Source organism: Trachemys scripta, chromosome 7 (genome assembly GCF_013100865.1).
Source record: "Trachemys scripta elegans isolate TJP31775 chromosome 7, CAS_Tse_1.0, whole genome shotgun sequence".
NCBI classification, from domain to species: Eukaryota; Metazoa; Chordata; order Testudines; family Emydidae; genus Trachemys; species Trachemys scripta.
Genome location: NC_048304.1, coordinates 78764919 through 78786027, shown reverse-complemented (window position 1 = coordinate 78786027; position 21109 = coordinate 78764919). Strand labels below are relative to the sequence as shown.

The 21109-nt window shown below is 37.9% G+C and overlaps 1 protein-coding gene across 1 annotated transcript in view; it reads left to right on the top strand.

The window, feature by feature from the left end:
• The window catches only part of RTKN2 (rhotekin 2), a 60955-nt gene that overhangs the window by 16757 nt on the left and 23089 nt on the right, over positions 1-21109 (top strand). Inside the window, exons 3-6 of the mRNA XM_034777891.1 lie at positions 606-664; positions 8299-8352; positions 9412-9529; positions 11057-11257. Coding sequence (XP_034633782.1) covers positions 606-664; positions 8299-8352; positions 9412-9529; positions 11057-11257 — 432 coding nt within the window. The remainder of the gene's footprint in view (positions 1-605; positions 665-8298; positions 8353-9411; positions 9530-11056; positions 11258-21109) is intronic.

Here is a 21109-nt window from a genome sequence, read left to right as displayed (position 1 = left end):
CCAGTGCTTCGGAGATTGTATTGGCTTTATTGGATTTGTTTCTAGGTTCATTTCAAGGTGTATTGATTAGAGTTTTTCTCTTATCAAAATCTCAGGTAATCTGCATTTTAATTATCACCCTGAAAACACAACACTTGGCAATAAGAACTTCTGTTAGTTGAGGAGGAAATGTTTATCTCTCCAACTTTTAATACAACAAATGGAGAAAGTAAATTATAGTCTCTTCATGTGTGTGTGGGAAAGGGAGAAGCAATAGGCATTACTAGATTCTCTTGGAGTTGGAAAATGCAGGGAAGACAAATTTGCTCACTTACCCTTTAATGTCCAGTTTATACGGTTTAAGGATCCAATCCTCTGTGAAATTAGGTAAATTTACAATATCTTCCGTCAAGAATACGCAGAGCCCAACAACTTAAGCGTGGGCGCCTCTGCATCCAAAGGTAGCCAAATTCTTCTTTAAAGAAAAGCATCTGGACTGAGCATGTGTGAAACTTTAATCTTAAACCTATTCAGCTGTGGAAGTTTTAAAAACTGCTAATGTTATTCAAAAGCTTGCTTTTAGAGGTAAAAGTACATTATTCCAAGCCTTCTGTTTCTTTTGGCAGGTGTTCAGATGTTCGGACTAAAGAGCGTGCAGCATGTAGAGGAAAGGTTGCCATATCAGGTACACAACTGGGTGACCGTTTCATTTTGTAGTAAATGTAGAAAAATCTAATAAATTATATATATTAGCAGTTCTCAAGCATTACAAAGTATATATGATTGGACAGTTTTTTTCATTTGGCCAAATATACAAACAAGGTGGGATTTTAAAAAATGCCTAATTGATTTAGGAGCATAAGCCATTGCCTTTCAGTGGAACTTGTGCTCTTTAGTAATTTGGGGGCTTTTGAAAACCCCATCCAAGATCTTCCTACTACTTTGAAGGACTTTCATATTATGGAATGCTTTTGTATCTGCCTAAACGCTTAAACACATTTGAAAGGTAAATATATTCATTTACTTGAAAATAAATGTGTTAAAGTCTTGGGATAAAAATGTGAAAAGTGCCCAAATCTTTTTGAAAGTGAATAGGATTTGTGTTAGGTGCTTTTAAAAATGTTTTCTGTGATCCCTCATAGCCCAACTTCTACATGATCCTATCATGAAATCTGTAGGATCTTATAATATAATATAGTAGACATTTGTTTGCAGCAACACCGTGTAAGAGCAACCGCTGCTTACGAGCACCATTTCCCCTGGGAACACTTTCCCTGTTGTGAATTGTCAACACTCCCCATAACAGCAACAGCCACTTAGGAGCAACATAGCAAAAGGGCACCAATATGTTGCTACTAATGAGCGTTTACTGTAATAATAATTAACTTTTATTTAGCACTTCATCAGTACATCTCAAAGTGCTTCACAATCCTTTATTTATTCTCACAGCACCCCTATGGGGTAGGGAAGTAGTATTATCCTCAATTTACAGATACGCCACTGATTTTTGACATGATTTGACACAAGATAAGTAAGGAAACTACAGGGAAACTGAAATGTTAGATTCCAAATGTATCTTTCAAAATTTTATGATAGGAATTGAGGTTCTTCCAACTTGATGAATCAAGTGTTCACTTCCTGAATACATTTTTAAAAAGGTTATACTATAGATTCTGCACCTAAACAAGCACGTGTACATGTTGGGCCAGCTTTAGCCTTAATGTAAACATGTGCTACTCTGTTGACCTTATACCATGACTAAGGCTATGATTTTGGCACAGGTATTTTTATTAAGTCACGAACAGGACATGGGCAATGAACAATAAATTACAGATTTATTGAAGCCACTGCCATGGGGCTGAAGCCGGAGCCCTGAAGCTGGAGCCCAAGTGTTGCAGGGCTGAATCATTGACATTTTCAGGAAGTCAGAGAGGTCTCATAAAATCACGGAATCCGTGACTGACTTGTAGCCTTAACCACGACTGAGGTTGGTTCATAGTGTAGTTGCTGATGGTGCCCGCAAAAATCTGGTAGACATTGACAATGCTTTTTTTTAATTCACTGCTTAAATGAGCAATAAACACCAAAAAACACAAATTAAAATGACTCTATTTTTTATTACAGTAGAGAAAGTTTTAAAGTAAGTTAAATTTGTCTTTTCTTTTTTGGGGTGTGTGAAATATGCTGTTCTGTCACCAAGGCTTAATGGAATCTTGTAATCATTTTGTTGGATGCGAGGGCACATAGAATAGACTCAGAAGGTTGGCAGCTTTATCTCAGCATGGAGTGGGGAATACATTCATTATCCATAATTTTTCTTGCTCTTATATTGTTTTCACGCATTTAAATCCCCCTTGCATGAATAAACTATGTAATTTATCTGTTTTACCAATTACTTTGTCAGCAGACAATAAATTAAATGTTGATCAAAAAGCATAACTGTAATTTAAAGGTCTGTTTTTATAATGATCTATAAATAAAATGTCAAAAGGAATCATTGGATTTAAAACTGATTAATTGTACTACATGAATGTATCTAATTTAAATCCATATGGTTTTACAGCTAATTGTAACTGAAATTAAAATGTGTGAAAATTGATCCGAATTTTTGATAAATGGTTTGTAAGTATCATGTTAAACTTGTTCAAGTAATTGAGTGTCTATATCCTGATGACTTTTTCTGATTAAGGCGTAAATTTTTCATCTTTCATGATGTAGAAGGAGGCATACAAAAGTACTTTTAATTGTTAGCCAACGTAGTTTTTTAGAGCATTAAAGCAGTCATTCATGACTTTCCATGGTTAAAGTTTCAAAAACTTTTCTACTGTAACTCCGTTTCCATATATTTTATAACTTTCAGACCTTTGTCTTTTAAGGTTGAAATTTTCCATGCTCGTGTTTTTTTTTTTTTTTTGTTTTTAAATTTGAGAGATTCCTGTAGCTTTTTGAATTAATAAAAGGAAAATGGACAAAAATACTTTTCTTATTTTAAAAACCGTTACTTTTAGACCTCTAGAATGACTGAAATTTTGAAACTGAAAGGAAATTTCAGAATGTGTCTTGGCTTAGTTTGACTATTTGGCATTGATTTTTAAGTTAGGATCATCTAAAATTGTATACTCACCATCCACTGTATCAGGTGTAGCCGTGTTAGTCTGTATCCACAAAAACAAGAAGAAGTCTGGTGGCACCTTAAAGACTAAAAGAAAATTCATCAGGTCTCCTGTACACGCTTAAAAATAGATGAGCCTGTAAGCTCCACCATTGTGACACTTAATATAGTGAATCTTGCCTAAATGTAAATATTTGTATTTAATGTAACTCCTGAAACTGTTTCTACAGTTATTCTGGTTCATGTTCTTGTGTCCCTCTACCACAACCATAGATTTTTCCAGTGTTGGGCACGTGATATGGCCTGATCCGTAATCCTGGTGAGATCTTTCCTGGTGCACAGTTCCTCCAGGAGGAAAATAGATTTTCTGTGGTTTGCAGTTCTCCTCAGTCATATGTGTCTGGGTAGTTGGAATAGCTCCACTTCTGCATATTGACTCTTGACCTGCCAGCTCTTGTTCGGAGGTGATTTAAACATCTCCAGGTTAACCAATCCTTTTCTGCACCTAGGGGAAGGTGTTTGGCAATGTCGTTATGCATTTGACATCCTCATTGAGTATTTTGAGCCACGTGAGCCACATTTCCACTTGTGTAGCTGTCAGTGACTTTTTAAGTGGTTCTGTTGCAGTTAGGAAGCTTTTTCCAAGATTTCAGGCAACTAACTGCTGTGACCATGAAGCAGATGTCTGGTATCTTCAACCTGTTGCAATCATTCTATTTTGCTTGTAATTGCTCTCCTAATAGCCACAGAAGCAGTTCCAGCAAGCACAAGAAGGCTGCTCACTGTTTGATTTTAGGCATCATATGATGTAGCAGTAGCTGTTAATTCAGCACATGGTCCAGGTTCTTTGTGTGAGCTGATCTTTCCCACAGTTGACGTGCATATTCAGCTGTCGAATAGCAAAGTGCAAGTGCAGTGGCTGTTGGTGTTGCTGGGTTGGTTCCCCATTTAGAATTTGCAAGTTTCCTGAGTATGTTGTTCCAGGTGCTAACTTTGCCTGTTGTCTTTTTCATGTGTGCCTTGGAGGAGAGAGTGCCGTATAGTGTCACTCGAAGGTAGACAGGATTTCAGTGCTGAGTAACCGATACCCCATTCCAGATGATGATGTGCTGTATATTGGCCTCAGATGCTGAGGATGGAAGAGACTCACTTGTGTTTTGGCTGTGTTGGCATGCAACTGGTTCTTAGTGTAATAGACCAGACGGTGCCGATATTAATGTAGCTTACATCAGGGTGAGATCCTTGGCTGGAGCAGCAACACATAAATCGTCGGCATAGATAAAACTTCTTGTGCCGAGATGGAACAGTTGATCATTCGTGTAGATGTTGAAGAGTATCTGCAAGAGTATGCTCACTTGTGCTAGGCCATTTTCTTTTGCTGCCATAAGCTCTGCTTTCTGTGTCGTTCAATGTAAGAACATCAGTGCTCTAGTAGAGATTGTATCAGTTATTCAAAGTGTTGTATTTTTTAGAGAGGAGCCTTCAGTAATTTATTATGTCATATCCTGATGATAGGACAACAAACATAGTGCCTGTTACCATATCCTTTTCAAGGCCATCTTTGTAGTATTGACTGATGTTTAGTACTTTTCCGGTGCATAATTTTCCTGGGTAGAATCCACCTTACTCTGGAATTAGTTGCTTTTCAACATGTGGTGGTAGATGATTTGAGATGTGATGCTTGTACAGTTTGCAGAGGTGATAATAGTGATATAAGCCTGAATTTCTTCGGCTCCACTGCATCCTTCTGTGGCTTCAGGAGTGCCGCAACACATGCTCATTGTTTTGTGTGTAGCTGAGCACTTTAAACAACGTAAGTAACCGGTTCTTTGTTGCTGCTTCAAAGTGTTTGATTTGGTCAGTCCGAATGTCAGCTAATCTGGTGACTAGATTCTCTAAAGCTGTAAATCCTGCTGAACACCTGTGACTACAATATAACCAAAGAATTTCTGTGCTTGCTGACCAACTAAGTCGTCAGCATAACCGACTGACTGTACCTGAACATCAAAGCAGTCGTCAATGTCATTCAAAATGGTCCTCATCAAGACAGCACTGACAATAATATCAGCAAATGTCAAAGAGCTCTGGTGTGCCAAACACAACCTGGTAGCCAAAATGTGCACAGACTACAATTGTGAAGAACTGGTCTCTGCACTAATGGAGGAAAAATGGAAGCCATGGCAGAATCTTATTGCAAGTACGGATATGACCCATAGCAGTAAGAGAGCATGGATTACCATTTGGAAGCTTAACAATGACCCAAGAAAGGCAGAGCAACACTACCACATTCTTGCAGACCAGGTCAAACACCAACTCTTCGAAAATAGCAGGGCACCAAACAGACAACCCAAATTGCGGCTTGAGTAGCAAGAAGAGCAGGAAATTTATAATTTTGAGGCACAATGGAAAATAACCGAATTAACCTCCAGAATAATGCCCTCAAGAATGGCAAAGCTGCTGGTCTAGATAACTTGCGTACTGAACAAACACTTTGGACCAGCAGTAAGGTTGTTACAATTAAAACAACAAGAAACCTTGGATGAAAAATCCTCTGGGAATAACTGACTAATGGAATTTGCTGAAGAAGTATCTGTGTATTTTTTCTGTGTACTTTCTGTACAGACCAATTCCACAACCAGTAAAGTTCCTATATAAAAATGTGTTAAAGATTTTTAATGAAAACCAGCATATTTGCACTAATGCCGTTCACAGTCCCAAGTCACCTAATATATTGCATACTCTTTATACAGTTGCTGTATTGTACTTTTGGAGCCAACTTTGTTTTATGGAGTTTGCTTCATGTGACATGTATTTGAGGAATAAATCTATAAATAATAGGCACTGCTGTCTGCCAGTGTCAGATATAATTGAACTTAACAGGATAGATGAACTAATATGTTTGTTTAAAGAAATACCAACTCCATTATTAGTTACTGACAGCAAGTGACTTAGAAGAATTAAGCTGCTCTGCCTTTAGCCCTTTAATATGGTTATAAAGTAAAAGGTAACCTTTTCTTTTAACTAAAAAGTAGGGTCATCAAGTGATTAAAAAAATTAATCGTGATTAATCGCACCATTTCTTTAAATATTTTTGGGTGTTTTCTACATTTTCAAATATACTGATTTCAATTACAACACAGAATACAAAGTGTACAGTGCTCACTTAATATTTGTTTGATTACAAGTATTTGCAGTGTAAAAAAACAAAAGAAATAGTATTTTTCAATTCACCTAATAGAAGAACTGTAGTGCAATCTCTTTATCATGAAAGTTGAACTTACAAATGTGGAATTATGTACAAAAATACTAGCATTCAAAAATAAAACAATGTAAAATTTTAGAGCCTACAAGTCCACTCAGCCCTACTTCTTGTTCAGCCAATTGCTCAGACAAACAAGTTTGTTTAAATTAGCAGCAGATTATGCTACCCACTTCTTGTTTACAATGTCACCTGAAAGTGAGAACAGGTGTTCTCATGGCACTGTTGTAAACCGCATCGCTAGATATTTATGTGCCAGATGCGCTAAAGATTCACATGTCCCTTCATACTTCAACCACCATTCCAGAAGACATGGGTCCATGCTGATGACGGATTCTGCTCGATAACGATCCAAAGCAGTGCGGACCGACGCATGTTCATTTTCATTATCTGAGTCAGATGCCACCAGCAGAAGGTGGATTTTATTTTTTGGTAGTTCAGGTTCTGTAGTTTCCACATCGGAGTGTTGCTCTTTTAAGACTTCTGAAAGCATGCTCCATTCCTCATCCCTCTCAGATTTTGGAAGGCACTTCAGATTCTTAAACCTTGGGTAAAATGCTGTAGCTATCTTTAGAAATCTCACATTGGTACCTTCTTTGCGTTTTGTGTAATCTGTGGTGAAAGTGTTCTTAAAATGAACATGTGCTGGGTCATCATCCGAGACTGCTATAACAGGCAATATGTGGCAGAATGTGGGTAAAACAGAACAGGGGACATACAATTCTCCCCCAAGGTGTTCAGTCAGAAATTTAATTAACACATTATTTTTTTTAGTGAGCATCATGAGCTCCTCTGGAATGGTGGCAGAAGCATGAAGGGGCATCCGACTGTTTAGCATATCTGCCACGTAAATACCTTGCAATGCCAGCTACAAAAGTGCCATGCAAATGCCAGTTCTCACTTTCTGGTGACATTGTAAAGAAGAGGGCAGCAATATCTCCCTTAAATGTAAACAAACTTGTTTGTCTTAGCGATTGGCTGAATGAGAAGTAGGACTGAGTGGACTTGTAGGCTCTGAAGTTTTACATTGTTTTGTTTTTGAGTGCAGTTATGTAAAAAAAAAATCTACATTTGTAAGTTTCACTTTTACAACAAAGAGATTGTAAGAAAGTGCTTGTATGAGGTGAATTTAAAGACTATTTCTTTTGTTTATCATTTTTACAGTGCAAACATTTGTAAGCAAAAATAATATACACGTTAATTTCAATTACAACACAGAATACAATATATATGAAAATGTAGAAAAACATCCAAAATATTTAATAAATTTCAATTGGTATTCTATTATTTAACAGCGCAATTAAAACTGCGACTAATCATGCATAATTTTTTAAATTATGCTTAATTTTTTTGAGTTAATCGCGTGAGTTAACTGCGATTAATTGACAGCCCTTCTAAAAAGCTTTTTAAAATTTTTGTGTCAGCTAAGGTGATCCAAACTTGGTACGTAATTGCAAGTGGTATTTGCTCAATGACTGGGAAGGCAAGAAAAAGCACTTGCCGCACAAACTTCTCCAAGTTTGCCTTAAATATAGAGGGGTTTTCTTTCTTGTAGCAAAATGAGTGGTTCCGAGCACAAACATAGCAAGAGTATTTCACTTAACATGTCTTCACTGTAAAATGGACTTAAATATCACTCAGAGCCACGTTCCAGCAGCCACCCGGAGATGTTATTTCAGATTCTTAAATAAGTTTATAAATTATGCTGGGATAAAGAACATTTCTAAAGGAGAATGACACTTCATATTGAACTAGTTAAATTATGAAGTTTCTTTTGGCACTAGTGGTAGCGATAGAATTAGTTATGCTATTTGTTGGATAGAAAGAGTAGGCCCTACTATGGCCAGAAATAGAACGGTAGAAAAACAGACCAGAAATATTCTGTGTTTTATTTGGACTGCAGGTCTACACTGTTGCTTATAACTTAATTTTTCCTTTTCTTCTTTAGATATTCGCATACCATTAATGTGGAAAGGCTCTGATCACTTCAACAACAAAGAAAGTATGTTAGATTTTATTGAACTGTTATATAAACAGGTAATGTTAATCAAAGTTTAAACTGGACATGGAGTTGAGACCCTCCTTTTCACCTTTTTTTTTTTTTTTTTTTTTTTGAGAGAGAGTTTTGCCGGGCTATGTACTCTCTGCACTACTGCACAGTAGCCCTTACCCTGAAGGTAGTGGTGGTAGCCGTTTTAAATAGGTTAGAATGATGCAGTTTCTATTCATTTAAATTGCTACTACTGAGAAAGTGGTGCTGTGGAGAAGCTTGGGCATATATGAGCTGAATGAAACTCTAATACTGTATGTTAGGTGGGTATTGGAGATGCTTTTGAGAGAGAAAGATTGAAACTTGAGAGGAAGAAATAGAAAAGTGGCACCACTAAGTTGACTAATAGCTAAAAAAATTCAGAATAAACTTCTTGTATCTTTTTGCCTGAGTTTGAAGGAGTATTTGGTGGGAGATGCCTTTGCCAGAGAAGAATTTAAATGAAAGTTCTGTCTGTTGACATTGAGTGGATTATTTGGTAGTCTTCACAAATACACATACTTTGCTATGTAATGGAGATTAACCCTAAATCTGTTCCAGCTGTCACCAGGCATTGATTTCACTTTGATTTTTCAATAGGGTCAAAGGGGCTTAGTATGGCAAAATACTCTAATCCATGAGTGCATTCATAATACAGTATGCACTCTGGTGTTCAGCTGTTTTTGTTTTGTTTTAAATCAATCCTATTGAGCACAAATACTTTTTATTAAAGTTTCTGAAATTATTAGCAAATATTATAAATGCCTGTAGAAAGGGATGCTTGAGTAGAGGTTGAAATTAATTTTTTTTCTAGAAATGTTGCTCTACAGATGCAGCAGGTTTGATGGTTCAACTACAAAATGCATAACACTCTAGAATGTATAATTTATTATTACAAGAATTCTTTGATAACGCATCATAGATTCAAGTTAAATTTCATTTGAAACTCATTTCAGTGTCTTCATTTACAGGAAACCTTTAACGTTGTGTTACATAACATCTCTGCTAAAACGTTTCTTTGGTTCTTCCCAGGATCACAGCGCTATGCAATTTTTTGCTTATTCAAAATGGGAGCTGAGGTTTTTGATACAGACATGGTTATTGTGGATAAAGCAATAACTGATATCTGTTTTGAAAATGTAACCATATTGTGAGTATCAATTTTTGTTGAACGAAGTAAACGTGTTAACTTTTGTGTTTTCTTATGAAAAAAGACATGATGTGATATGGTCTTGATCCAACAGCTACTGAAATAAATGGAAGTTCTTCTGATGACTTGGATGGGTGTTGAATCCATCTCTTTACCCAAGGAATTTGGGCTCCTGTATAGTGATGCTATATTTAGCTGCATCACTATATGCTGTTTCCATTGTGTCATATTCAGAAATGTCTTATTGTGATTTAAATGAGTGGGGCTGGTGTGTGTGTGTGTGTGTGAGAAATTAAATTAATGCATTGAAACTGAAAGTATACAGAGCTTCACGTAAACAAGAAACATTAATATTTAAAATGTTGGATGCAAACACCACATACGGCTGCTATGTTTTTTTTTTGTTTGTTTGTTTTTTGTGTTTTGTTTTTTTTTATGTTAAGGATCCCATAGTTCACCTCCTTATTGACACTAGGTATTGAAAAACAAACAAACTCCCTGCTTGATCGTCCACTGCACCTTCATGAGCCTGTGCCATATCCACCATCCTTCTCCTTGTGAAAACTGGACAGGAAGTTATTAATTCCCCATTGAAGGTGGAGGAGGAATTGGGCTTGTATTCCTTTGTGTGTTTTTAAAGTACAAAGAAAGGTTGTGAGGCACTTAGGTTTTTTTTTCCTCGTTTTTAATTAGAAATTTGAGTCATATCTACCCTGGAAGCTCTCTGGTAACTCAAGAACTAGTTAAAACAAAAGTTGATAGACTAAAAACTGAGACGTTGAGAAGGAAAGGGATTTTTAAACAGACTTTAAGAATGTTTTTTGTTAACCCCTATTCAAATGAATATTTAAGGCAAAGATTTAACTCCACCCCTTAAAGGGTAGGAGAGCTAACAATAGACCCGCAGTAAGTCTCGCAGCAAACCACAGAAGACTATTTTGATATTCCTGATGTTTCTAAGTTTAAAGAATTTTTATAAAATCTTTCTTTCTAAAGCATAAAAAAGTAGAAAGGGCAACAAACTATTTAAAAAATATTTGTAGATCTTCTTAAGTCAACCCCTTAATTGCCCAGGTTTCTGTCTAACAACTTGAGAGAACGTTTCAATCCACGCAGCTGTTGTTGATACATATAGCAAAGGCACATTAGAGAATGCAGGGCTCTTGGAGAAACTAATCCAAAGGCATAGTTTAAACCAAACAATTTCAGTGTGTTAAGAATATTTATTTTTTTATTATACACTTTTTTTTACTATTTATGCAGTTCATTTTCTACAAATCTAGACTTTTCATAACCATCACTTAGAAATCTGTATTTATAATGTTAGTTTATGGGATAATTATAACATCACTATAATGATTTTTATCCTTAAATTGCTGATACGTACTCTTGTCCTTAATTCCATTTTAACATACAATTTGTTCTGGCAATCTAATGGAATTCTTTACCTTAATGAACAGTATATGTTATTGTACCTTCAATTTGTACTCAGTTAATTCACAAACTATCCAAAAAAATTGTTTTCAGTGATGAAGTGGGGGCAGACTTCCAAGTAAAGTTTGAAGTGTATAGTTGCTGTACAGACCAATCTCCAACTATAACAAACACTCCTAAGAAGCTAGCCAAGAAGCTTAAGACATCCATTGGTAAAGCTACTGGAAAGAAAATCAACTCTTTGCTAGAAGAAGACAACCCTGAATCCTTTTCATTCACTGATCCAATCATACCGTAAGCTATTTTTTTTAATTGTTTCTTCTTGTAGGCTAAAATATCTTGTAGAACTTTAGGAAATTGCTAAGATACGAGTATTTCAATATATGTCCATGTGGAACACAATTTTCATTTCAAGTGAAAATCAGAATGCAGGAGTGAATTCACATCATGTACATCAGCCTTGGGTCCTGATTCTGACCTTAAATACATGAACAGGTATTACCTCATCACCACACTGCTACAAAAATCTACTATTGTTTACAAGCTACATAATCAATTTCTTTTTTAAACAGACGTGAGAAAACATACATGGTAGTAATCAGCAGGTGGAACACCACAACTGCACACTGTGCAGTGTGGAATAGTTGACAAATATTTTGACTGAGGTTTTCAAATTGGGGTGCTTAAAGTTAGGCCTCATTAATCTATATAAATAGAAGTGGCCTGATTTTCAAAGGTACACAGTATCTTCTGCTCTCTTTGACTGTAGTGGGATTTGTGGGTGCCAAGCACACTTGATACCCTTTAATACTGCTGTTTGAAATCTTAATTCTTTAATATTAAATGGAAAAAAACTGTTAATGTAATGATTAGACTTTTTAAGGTGGGAAAAATCTATGAGGCCCTCTAGTCCACGTTTTGTGCAGTACTCAGTACTGTCCCTACTGACTATACCATATCTAACATATTGTGAATAGGGCTGCCTATTAATCACAGTTAACTCATGTGATTAACTAAAAAAAATTAATGGCGATTAAAAAAATTAATCGTGGTCAATAGCAGTTTTAATCATACTGTTAAACAATAGAATACCAATTGAAATGTATTAAATATTTTTGGATGTTTTTCTACATTTTCAAATGTATTTATTTTCATTACAACACAGAATACAAAGTGTATAGTGCTCACTTTATATTATTATTTTTGATTACTAATATTTGCACTGTAAAAATGATGAACAGAAGAAATATTTTTCAATTCACCTCATACAAGTACTGTAGTGCAATCTCTTTATCGTGAAAGTGCAACTTACAAACATAGATTTTTTTGTTTGTTATATAACTGTATTCAAAAACAAAACAATGTAAAACTTTAGAGCCTATAAGTCCACTCAGTCGTACTTCTTGTTCAGCCAATCGCCAAGACAAATAAGTTTGTTTACATTTACGAGAGATAATGCTGTCCGCTTCTTATTTACAATGTCATGTGAAAGTGAGAACAGGCATTTGTATGGCACTTTTGTAGCTGGCATTGCAAGGTATTTACGTGACATATATGCTAAACATTCGTATGCCTCTTCATTCTTCAGCCACCATATCAGAGGACATGCTGATGACGCTCGTTAAAAAAATAATGCATTTAATTAAATTTATGACTGAACTCCTTGAGGGAGAATTGTATGTCTCCGGCTCTGTTTTACCCACATTCTGCCATATATTTCCTGTTATAGCAGTCTCAGATGATGACCCAGCACATGTTCATTTTAAGAACACTTTCACTGCAGATTTGACAAAATGCAAAAAGGTACCAATGTGAAATTTCTAAAGATAGATAGAGCACTTTACCCAAAGTTTAAGAATCTGAAGTGCCTTCCAAAATCTGAGAGGGACGAAGTGTGGAGCATGCTTTCAGAAGTCTCTCGTGGAAACTACAGAACCCGAATCACCAAAAAGGAAAATCAGCCTTCTGCTGGTGGCATCTGATTCAGATGATGAACATGCGCAGTTCTGCACTGCTTTGGATCATTATCTAACAGATCCTGTTGTCAGCATGGATGCATGTCCTCTGGAACGGTGGTTGAAACATAATGGGACATAAGAATCTTTAGCATATCTGGAATGTAAATATCTCGTGACAGCAGCTATAACAGTGCCATACGAACACCTGTTCTCACTTTCAGATGACATTGTAAACAAGAAGTAGGCAGCATTATCTCCTGCAAATGCAAACAAACTTGTTTGTCTGAGCAATTGGCTGTACAAGAAGAAACACTGGGTGGACTTTCTAGGCTCTAAAGTTTTACATTGTTTGTTTTTATTTTTGAAAGCAGTTATTTTTTGTAACTAATTTTACATTTGTAAGTTCATCTTTCATGATAAAGAGATTGCTCTACAGTCCTTGTATTAGGTGAATTGAAAAATACTATTGCTTTTGTTTTTTTACCATGCAAATATTTGTAATAAAAATAAATATAAAATGAGCATGGTACACTTCATATTCTGTGTAATTGAAGCAAAATATTTGAAAATGTAGAAAACATCCAAAAATATTTAAATAGTTTTCTATTAATTTTTTTAATCACTTGAAAGCCCTAATTGTGAATAGTGTATTCAGTGATGGAGCTTCTGCATCTTACCTTGGTTCCTGTTCCATATTTGAACTATTCTTTCTAATAGAAATACCTTTATACTTTTTAAAACCCTTTTTTCTGGTACTCCTAATTATCGTTCTCTGTATCACAGTACTTGTTCTTTCAGATGTGTAAACTCTAATTATGTAAGCTCCTTTTCCCCTAAGCCATACACCTGCAGCTCTGTTTTTTTTCTTATACAGAACTCCTCAAGCATTTTAACACCTTGATAGCTGTACTCTAAATATTTCATATCTTTAATATTTTATACTGAGGCAGCCAGCACTGTACACAGTTCACTATCATATATGTTTATGCTACAGTGACTTAGGGAATATTACCTCCCTATTTTCCCAACGTTCTGTTCTACTCTGTTGTATGTTGGAAGAAACAAAGTAAAATGTACTAGATTTTTTTATTAGAAAGATTGCTCTTTTATCCTCTCTGCATTATTATCTCCACTCTGCATTCATGCACCAGTGTCCAAAGTTTCTCATTTGTTGTTGTTTCCATAGTATATGCTTATAGCAGCTTTTCTGCCCACTTGCTGTAAAACACAAGTGTGTGCAATATCTAAGGCATTAAATGCTTACTAGCCACTTGGCAGGAGCTTACTTAATTGAATTTGACACAGAACAGTATTTTCTTCAAGCGATGGTCTCTATTGTATTCCACTGAAGGTTATGCACATGTGCCCGGAGCCAGAACTTTTGAAAGTAGTGTTGTTCAGCATGTGCCCTTCTATTGCCTCATGGTTTTGCCTGAGGTGATAAAGGGTGGGATGGACCACCAGCGACTCCAGTTCCTTCTCACTGCTGCATGGTCCAAGTCAGAGCTTTTGTTGCTTTCTTGTCCTTAGTGACACATTGTCAACAGATTTTAGAAAAAATGATTTTGGCCTCATTCATAGTTATGGTTTTATTGTTTTAGGATTTTTTTTTTTTATAAGTACTTTCTAGTTTCATAGTAGCTGATAGGATTAAGGACTTGGAATGCAGCTTCAGCGGTTTTCCTGCGAAACAATCCCTCCTCCCCACCCATCCATGCCTGGGTACTGGATTAGACCAAAGATGCCAGGATTCAAAACATACGCTTTCTGCCCTCTCTCATTTTCCATCAGTGATGAACATCAGTGCTGTTTGGAGGAGTCCCACATTGTGTCCAGGTGTAGTATCTGCCTCTCCTTCCTTGCCCATATGTGGAAAAGCCAAGTTCTTTGACTCAAAAAGCACTTAATGGAGGCTGCCATGGGGCCGAAATTGGATCCTAGCCAGCGAACCCCCCTGTACATCAGCCTGAGCAACCTAAAAGCCCTCCCTGTACCGCGGAACCTCCATTCGGCTCTGCTGGTATCAGTGCTGCGGACCCCGTGCTGAGGCCCAGTCATGAGTCCCAGCTTCTCGTGAACCGTCGGTTCTGAGACAGATGCCCTTACCAGTTCTGGTCCCATCAACAGACCGGATACCACTGATGCCTGGGAGACTCAGAAGTGTTCCTGGGGCCACCATGAGCTATTCGCCTTGGAGGGACTGAGGTCTCCCCGTGCTCTGACGTGCTCACCTTCTGAGAGGGCCCCTTCCTCCCCCACTACTTCTGCCACATGCTACTCTGACACACCCCATTCCAATGGTTCTATCGGCAACGCCATTTGTGGAGGTCTCCAATTCGGAGGATATGAACATTCGACACAGCCCGCCACTCCCACTCTCGGAGCACAACTACGGAAGGGTTCTGACGGCACCGTGGCAGTTTGCCTTACCCATGGAGCTGATACCCTGCTCCTTGTGCACGAGCTCATCAGCAGCAAGATCAACCACGTTGGCCATATTGGAGCTCACGGCCTCAGTATTTGCCTTCAGAGCGGTCCTGTTTGCCTCAAAAGGACTCCCCCATCTCATCCCCACAACCTTCTTCCGGCAGACGTTCAGTAATGGGGTTAGATGACACACTGATTTGCCCGGTTCAGATGGTACTGGTGAATATGGAGAGACTCCCTTTGTCGTCTCCAGATGCTGCCAGTCATCGACAACTTCCTCCCCACCAGAGGACTGCCGACAGTTTCAAGAGCTGCTACAGAGGATAGCCAATGGTTTTGAGATCCCACTAAGAGAGCTGTAGAACAGTCAACATCAGTTACTAGACATTCTGCATGCATCGGTACCAGCAAGGGTGGCTCTGGCAATCAACGAGGCCATTCTTCAACCAGCACGCACCATGTGGCATACCCTGGCCACGTGTGCACCACCAAGGTGGCTAAGAAAGGTTACTATGTCCCCACTAAGGTGTCAGAATTTCTATTTTCACATCCTCCGCCAAACTCCTTGGTGATATAGGCTGTGTGGGAGCAAACCAAACAGCAGCACCCATGCTCCATCCCGGCAGACAGGGAAAGTAAGACCTTTATGGGTCGAAAGGTCTTCTCCTCGGCTGGACTACAGCTATGGCTGCAAAGGGTCTACTCTTCTATACACCAATCTTTGGACACTATACTCGGCATCCCACTGGAAGTCATCTCCTTACCACTGGGATGCCCTTCTTCGCCAAGCTGACACAACACAATAGCAGACTCAAGCACTCAAATCCACGGATGCTACACCTGAAAGCTTGGTTTTTGGATGGACACCTCCATTAGCGTGAGACTGCTCATTAGCAGTGCAAGAAGTCCTCTCCAGTGGCCGAAAGGACTCCATGAGATGCTCCTATCAGGCCAAATGGCCGTTTCACTTCCTGGGCCCACCGGCAAGGCTGTGGGCATCCCAAAGCTCTTAGATTATTTCCTCTATCTGAAAACCTCAGGTCTCACTCTCAGCACTATCAAAGTTCATGAAGCTCCCATTAGCGCCTTCCACTCTCCAGTGGATGGGCATTTGATTTTTACCCACCCCTTGACTGCCCGATTCTGGAAGGGCATTTTATATAAATACCTGCCTGTTCAACCTATCACTGCCCAATGGGACCTCAACCTAGTCCTTACCTCATTAATGAGCCCCCAGTTGAACCATTGGCCTTCTGCTCTTTTTTTTCCCTTTCCTTGTTGCCATTACCTCAGCGGGGGGAGGGGTGGTTGAACTGGGAGCCTTGATAGCAGACCCCCCTTTCGCTACATTCCATAAAGACAAGGTCTAACTCTGATTGCATCCCAAGTTCCTACCAAAGGTGGTTTCCTGATTCCACCTCAACCAACACATATATCTACCTGTCGTCTTCCCCAAACCACATGCCTCTAATGAGGAATGACGACTTCATTCCCTTGATGTGTGTAAAGCTTTGGTCTTTTGCCTCCAGAGGACAAGCCATTCCAGAAGTCTCCAAGGCTATTTGTCACCATAGCAGAGAGAATTAAAGAGCAGGTCATTTCCATCCAGAGAATCTCTAAATGGGTCTCCGGGTGTATTATGCACTGCTGTCAATTGTTGGGATGCTTCCTTCCAGGTTGGATACAGGCCCATTCAATGAGAGCGCAAGTATCAACCGCAGCTGCACTCCACGACATGCCCCTTGCAGATATATGTAATGTAGCCACGTGGAGTTTGGTACACACCTTTTCCTCCACTACGCTCTAGTATGTGATTCCACGACAGACGCCTCATTCGGTACAGTGAGCCTCCGTTCTACAGTTCCGTCATCTTCCTCACATTCTCCTCCTATCTAGACGCTGCTTGTCAATCACCCTCAGTGGAATACCATAGGACCATCACTCGAAGAAGAAGGGGAGGTTACTTGCCTGTATCTGGAGGTTATTTGAGGTGTGCGGTCCCTATCTGTATTCCAATCCCACCCTCCTTCCCCTCTACTGTGAATCTGATAAATCTGTGGTGGAGAAGGAACTGGAGATGGTGGCAGTCCGTCTGGCCCTTTATTGTCTTGGGGGAAACCACAAAGCAATACAGGGGCACATGTGCGGACCACTGAACAATACTATTTTCAAAAGCTCCGGGTGCATGGCACTTGCACATAACCCTCAGTGGAATACAGATAGGGACCACACATCTCGAGGAACCTCCAATTACAGGTAAGTAATCTCCCCTTTTTGATTCCATGTTTTTCCACAGTCACATAATCTGTAAGTGCTGTTCCCATAATAAATAGTCATTTTTAAAATAATCTTTAAACTTTTGTAGTTTGCCCAGTAACATTTTCCAACACTTTTAGTTTGCCTGTGATTTAAACAAAGTGCCTCAATGGTAATTATTAGGAACTTTTAAAAAACTATTCAATGGATGTTGTTTCTGTGGATAAAAAGGTAAGACAGAATAGTGGTACTCTTTAGTGTCATATTCTAGGTTAGACATTAAGTGAAGCCAGAGTCATGGTTCATAAATCTGTTCTACTGCTTTGTAAAGGGAAACGTTAAAAAAATTCCAGTTTTCTTTGTCAAACTAGCAAGACTGTTTATTGGCTTTAGCTCAAAAACAGGCCTGTTCCAAGAAATCTTACCCAGTAGGACGAAACAAAATCTTGGAAAGCTCATTCCAACATGCTCCAACTCAGTACAATGTATACAATTTGGTCCATGTATCAATAAGCAATAGTCCTAAAAGTATCTGAATTTTAAAGAGTAATACTGTGCACCAGTGAGGCCTCACCTAGTCTCCAGTCTCCCTCATTTTTCATAGGAATTGGCTAGCCTCTTAAAGTGTTATTAGAAGTCTGAAGAGGCAACATCGATAGCAAATACAAAAATCTGGTTGGTAACAATTTTAATCACATTAGTTCTAGCCTATCTTCTGTTCCAGGTCCTGAACTATTGTTCTCAGAAATGGGACACAAATTTATTTAAATAATTACTTGAGTATCTGAAACCCCTAAACACCAACCAAACATTTATCCAACACTTTTGTTTTAAAAAGAACTCTAGTGGCTAAGGCAATGAGAGGATTTAGGCATGTTCATTTAGTTGCTTCAACTTTATTGTAGTCAATGGTTTTGAGTAGGCCTGTGTTGGAGTAATGGGTTAATTTAGAAAGAAATATGTTGCAGAGGGTCTGGTGATTAGCTCAGCTAGATGCATTTGCCATGTATCCAAGTTAAGCAGAGACATCCCTTCAATGGCTTTATTTTGTTTTTAGGTGTAGCAGATAAATTAGTTGTTAGCCATATTTACCTGCATATGGTTTACAGCTTTCAAAGAGAAAAGTAACAGCAAACCATCTAAAAGTAGCCCTCTTCTCTCCTGAGCTCTCTGTCTTGACTCCTGGTGACTAAGAGCCTCCTGAGATAGATTCTCCTATCTTTCTTTTGGGAGGAGAGATGCCCTTCAACATGTTAATGGAAGGGGATTGGGGGTGGGGGTAGGAGAGGAGTAAATGGAATGTTAACGTTAAAAATGTAAATATTCAAATAATGAAATGAGAGTTTCTTCTTAGGTAACACTGACATTATACACATATATGGATTACTGTTTCCACTATTAACTTTTTTCTTATGCTATAAATGAGATGTGACCAAATTAGTGTCACTGTAGCTCGGTTGGTACTAGCAAAACTCAATTTGAAGTGTTACGTGCTATTAACAGTAACATTTGGGGACTGACAAATCACAGCCATTCATCCCAAAAAAACAGTTTTAATTTCAGTTGCACACACTATCACTTAAATATTTTAGTTAACAGCTTCTTTATCTAATGGTAATTTATCAAATTTTGCTTCCCATCTTTCCTTGAGAGATGCCACTTCCAACCTATATCATTTAATAGTGACTCTTGCATCTTTAACAGGCCTGATAGAAAAGCCGTCAATATATTTTTTTCAAGGTGGCTACCTGTGAGGTTCTGGGGAACAACTGTGTTATAGCATCTGGTTGTGGATAACTTAGAGAATCTTTGCTTGATATTTATTTAGAGTTTAGGCATCTGAAATGAACAAATGTCCATTGATAGGAAAGGTGGTCATGTGGTTAAGGAACAGGACTAAGAGTCAGAGCATCTGGATACTAACCTCTGTGTCTCTATTCCCTTATGAGTATATAGGTATGTTCCTCTACCTCACAAATGTTGTGAATATGACTTGATAAAGCACTTTTGAGGTTGTTAGATGGAAGGTTGCTATACAACTGCAGAATACTATTCCATAAGTGACATTTGACCAAGAATGGTTAGATGTGACCACAAAGAAACTGAAATACAAGACAGTCAGCTAATTATCTCAAATGTATAGTCAAAACACTGTCAGCAATGCTGATTAGCCCATTATCAGTACTTATTTTTTAAATTAAAACTTTTGGAAATGATATTGAAGTTGGCTGAAAGGAATGACTGTTAAATTTTAGAAAACATTACTGTAAAACATATTTTAAAAATGAAGTCGTTTTCTTTGGCAAAGTTACTGCTATAATTAGTCATGCTTGATGTAACTTGAAAATCAGTACAAAAATTTATGAGAAGAAACTAAACTGTGTACAGTTTAAATAGCACAGTCACAGATGATTGATTTATACATTATATTTATACCATATTGGTACCTAGTTATGGAGAATCTTTTGCTTGGGGACAGTTTATCACGATGCATACATGTATGCTGACACTTTTGTGTTCAGGCATGTAAGGATTCCCCCCCTCCCACCCCACCTCTTAATAGGTTATACAACAATAATACTTGACACACACAATGCCAGTATCACAAGCCTCTCAACACTGCCATGAGGTAGTTGAGTATTAAAATGGAGGCACTACCTCTTTGCCAGCTATGTTTCCTTTTTTGGCTTCCTCTCCTACAGGTAGGAATAGGGCAGGGCAGCTCGTGCTTCCTCTTTGGCGCCTGTTTCTGCAATGCCATTAGGAAAAACATTATTAAAAACATATTAATATACTTTAGTAAGAGTATAAGGTGATGGGAGAGCAAAACTTTAAGTATCTTTTAATCTAATTTTGCTTTCTGTCCTTTTCCCCTATTACTCAATAGTCTTACTTTGTACTGAAGATATTTTAAGGGTATGATGCTAAAGCTATTAGTGTGAATAGTGAGTGATATTGAGCAGTTTTCTTGTGAACTTCACTTAGTTTAAACTCATTAGCCAAAGGGAATAAGTATTACATTGCTGGGCTATAAATCTGTTAATCTGTCTGAAGTGTATTTGAAAAAAGATTAAACATGAACAAAATTTGTACTAGGTCATTTCAAGAGCAGCATTCCACATGCACTATGCTGAATTCTAATTATGATTTTTCCCCCCCACTAGATAAAAGCCAGAACAAAAACTTAATGTTCTGAGGTTTGTAAGTGCAATTTGTCAAATGATCCATCTACGCTATAAAACTTACTGTCAATTATTTCATTACCGCATAGCCTGGTCTTTCTATATAGAAAGAATCAAACTGTTATACTAATATTACAAAACCATATTACAGTCCTGCTAGAACGTGTGATTTGGTCCCTGCTATAAAGGCAAACCAAAGCATAGAACACAGAGCTCTATACAACTTTTTTTTTTTAAAGAGATATGCAATTAGAATAACATAAGAAAACCGACCAGGCTAAGTACTAAATATATTATGAAACATAATGGCATATGGGTCACAA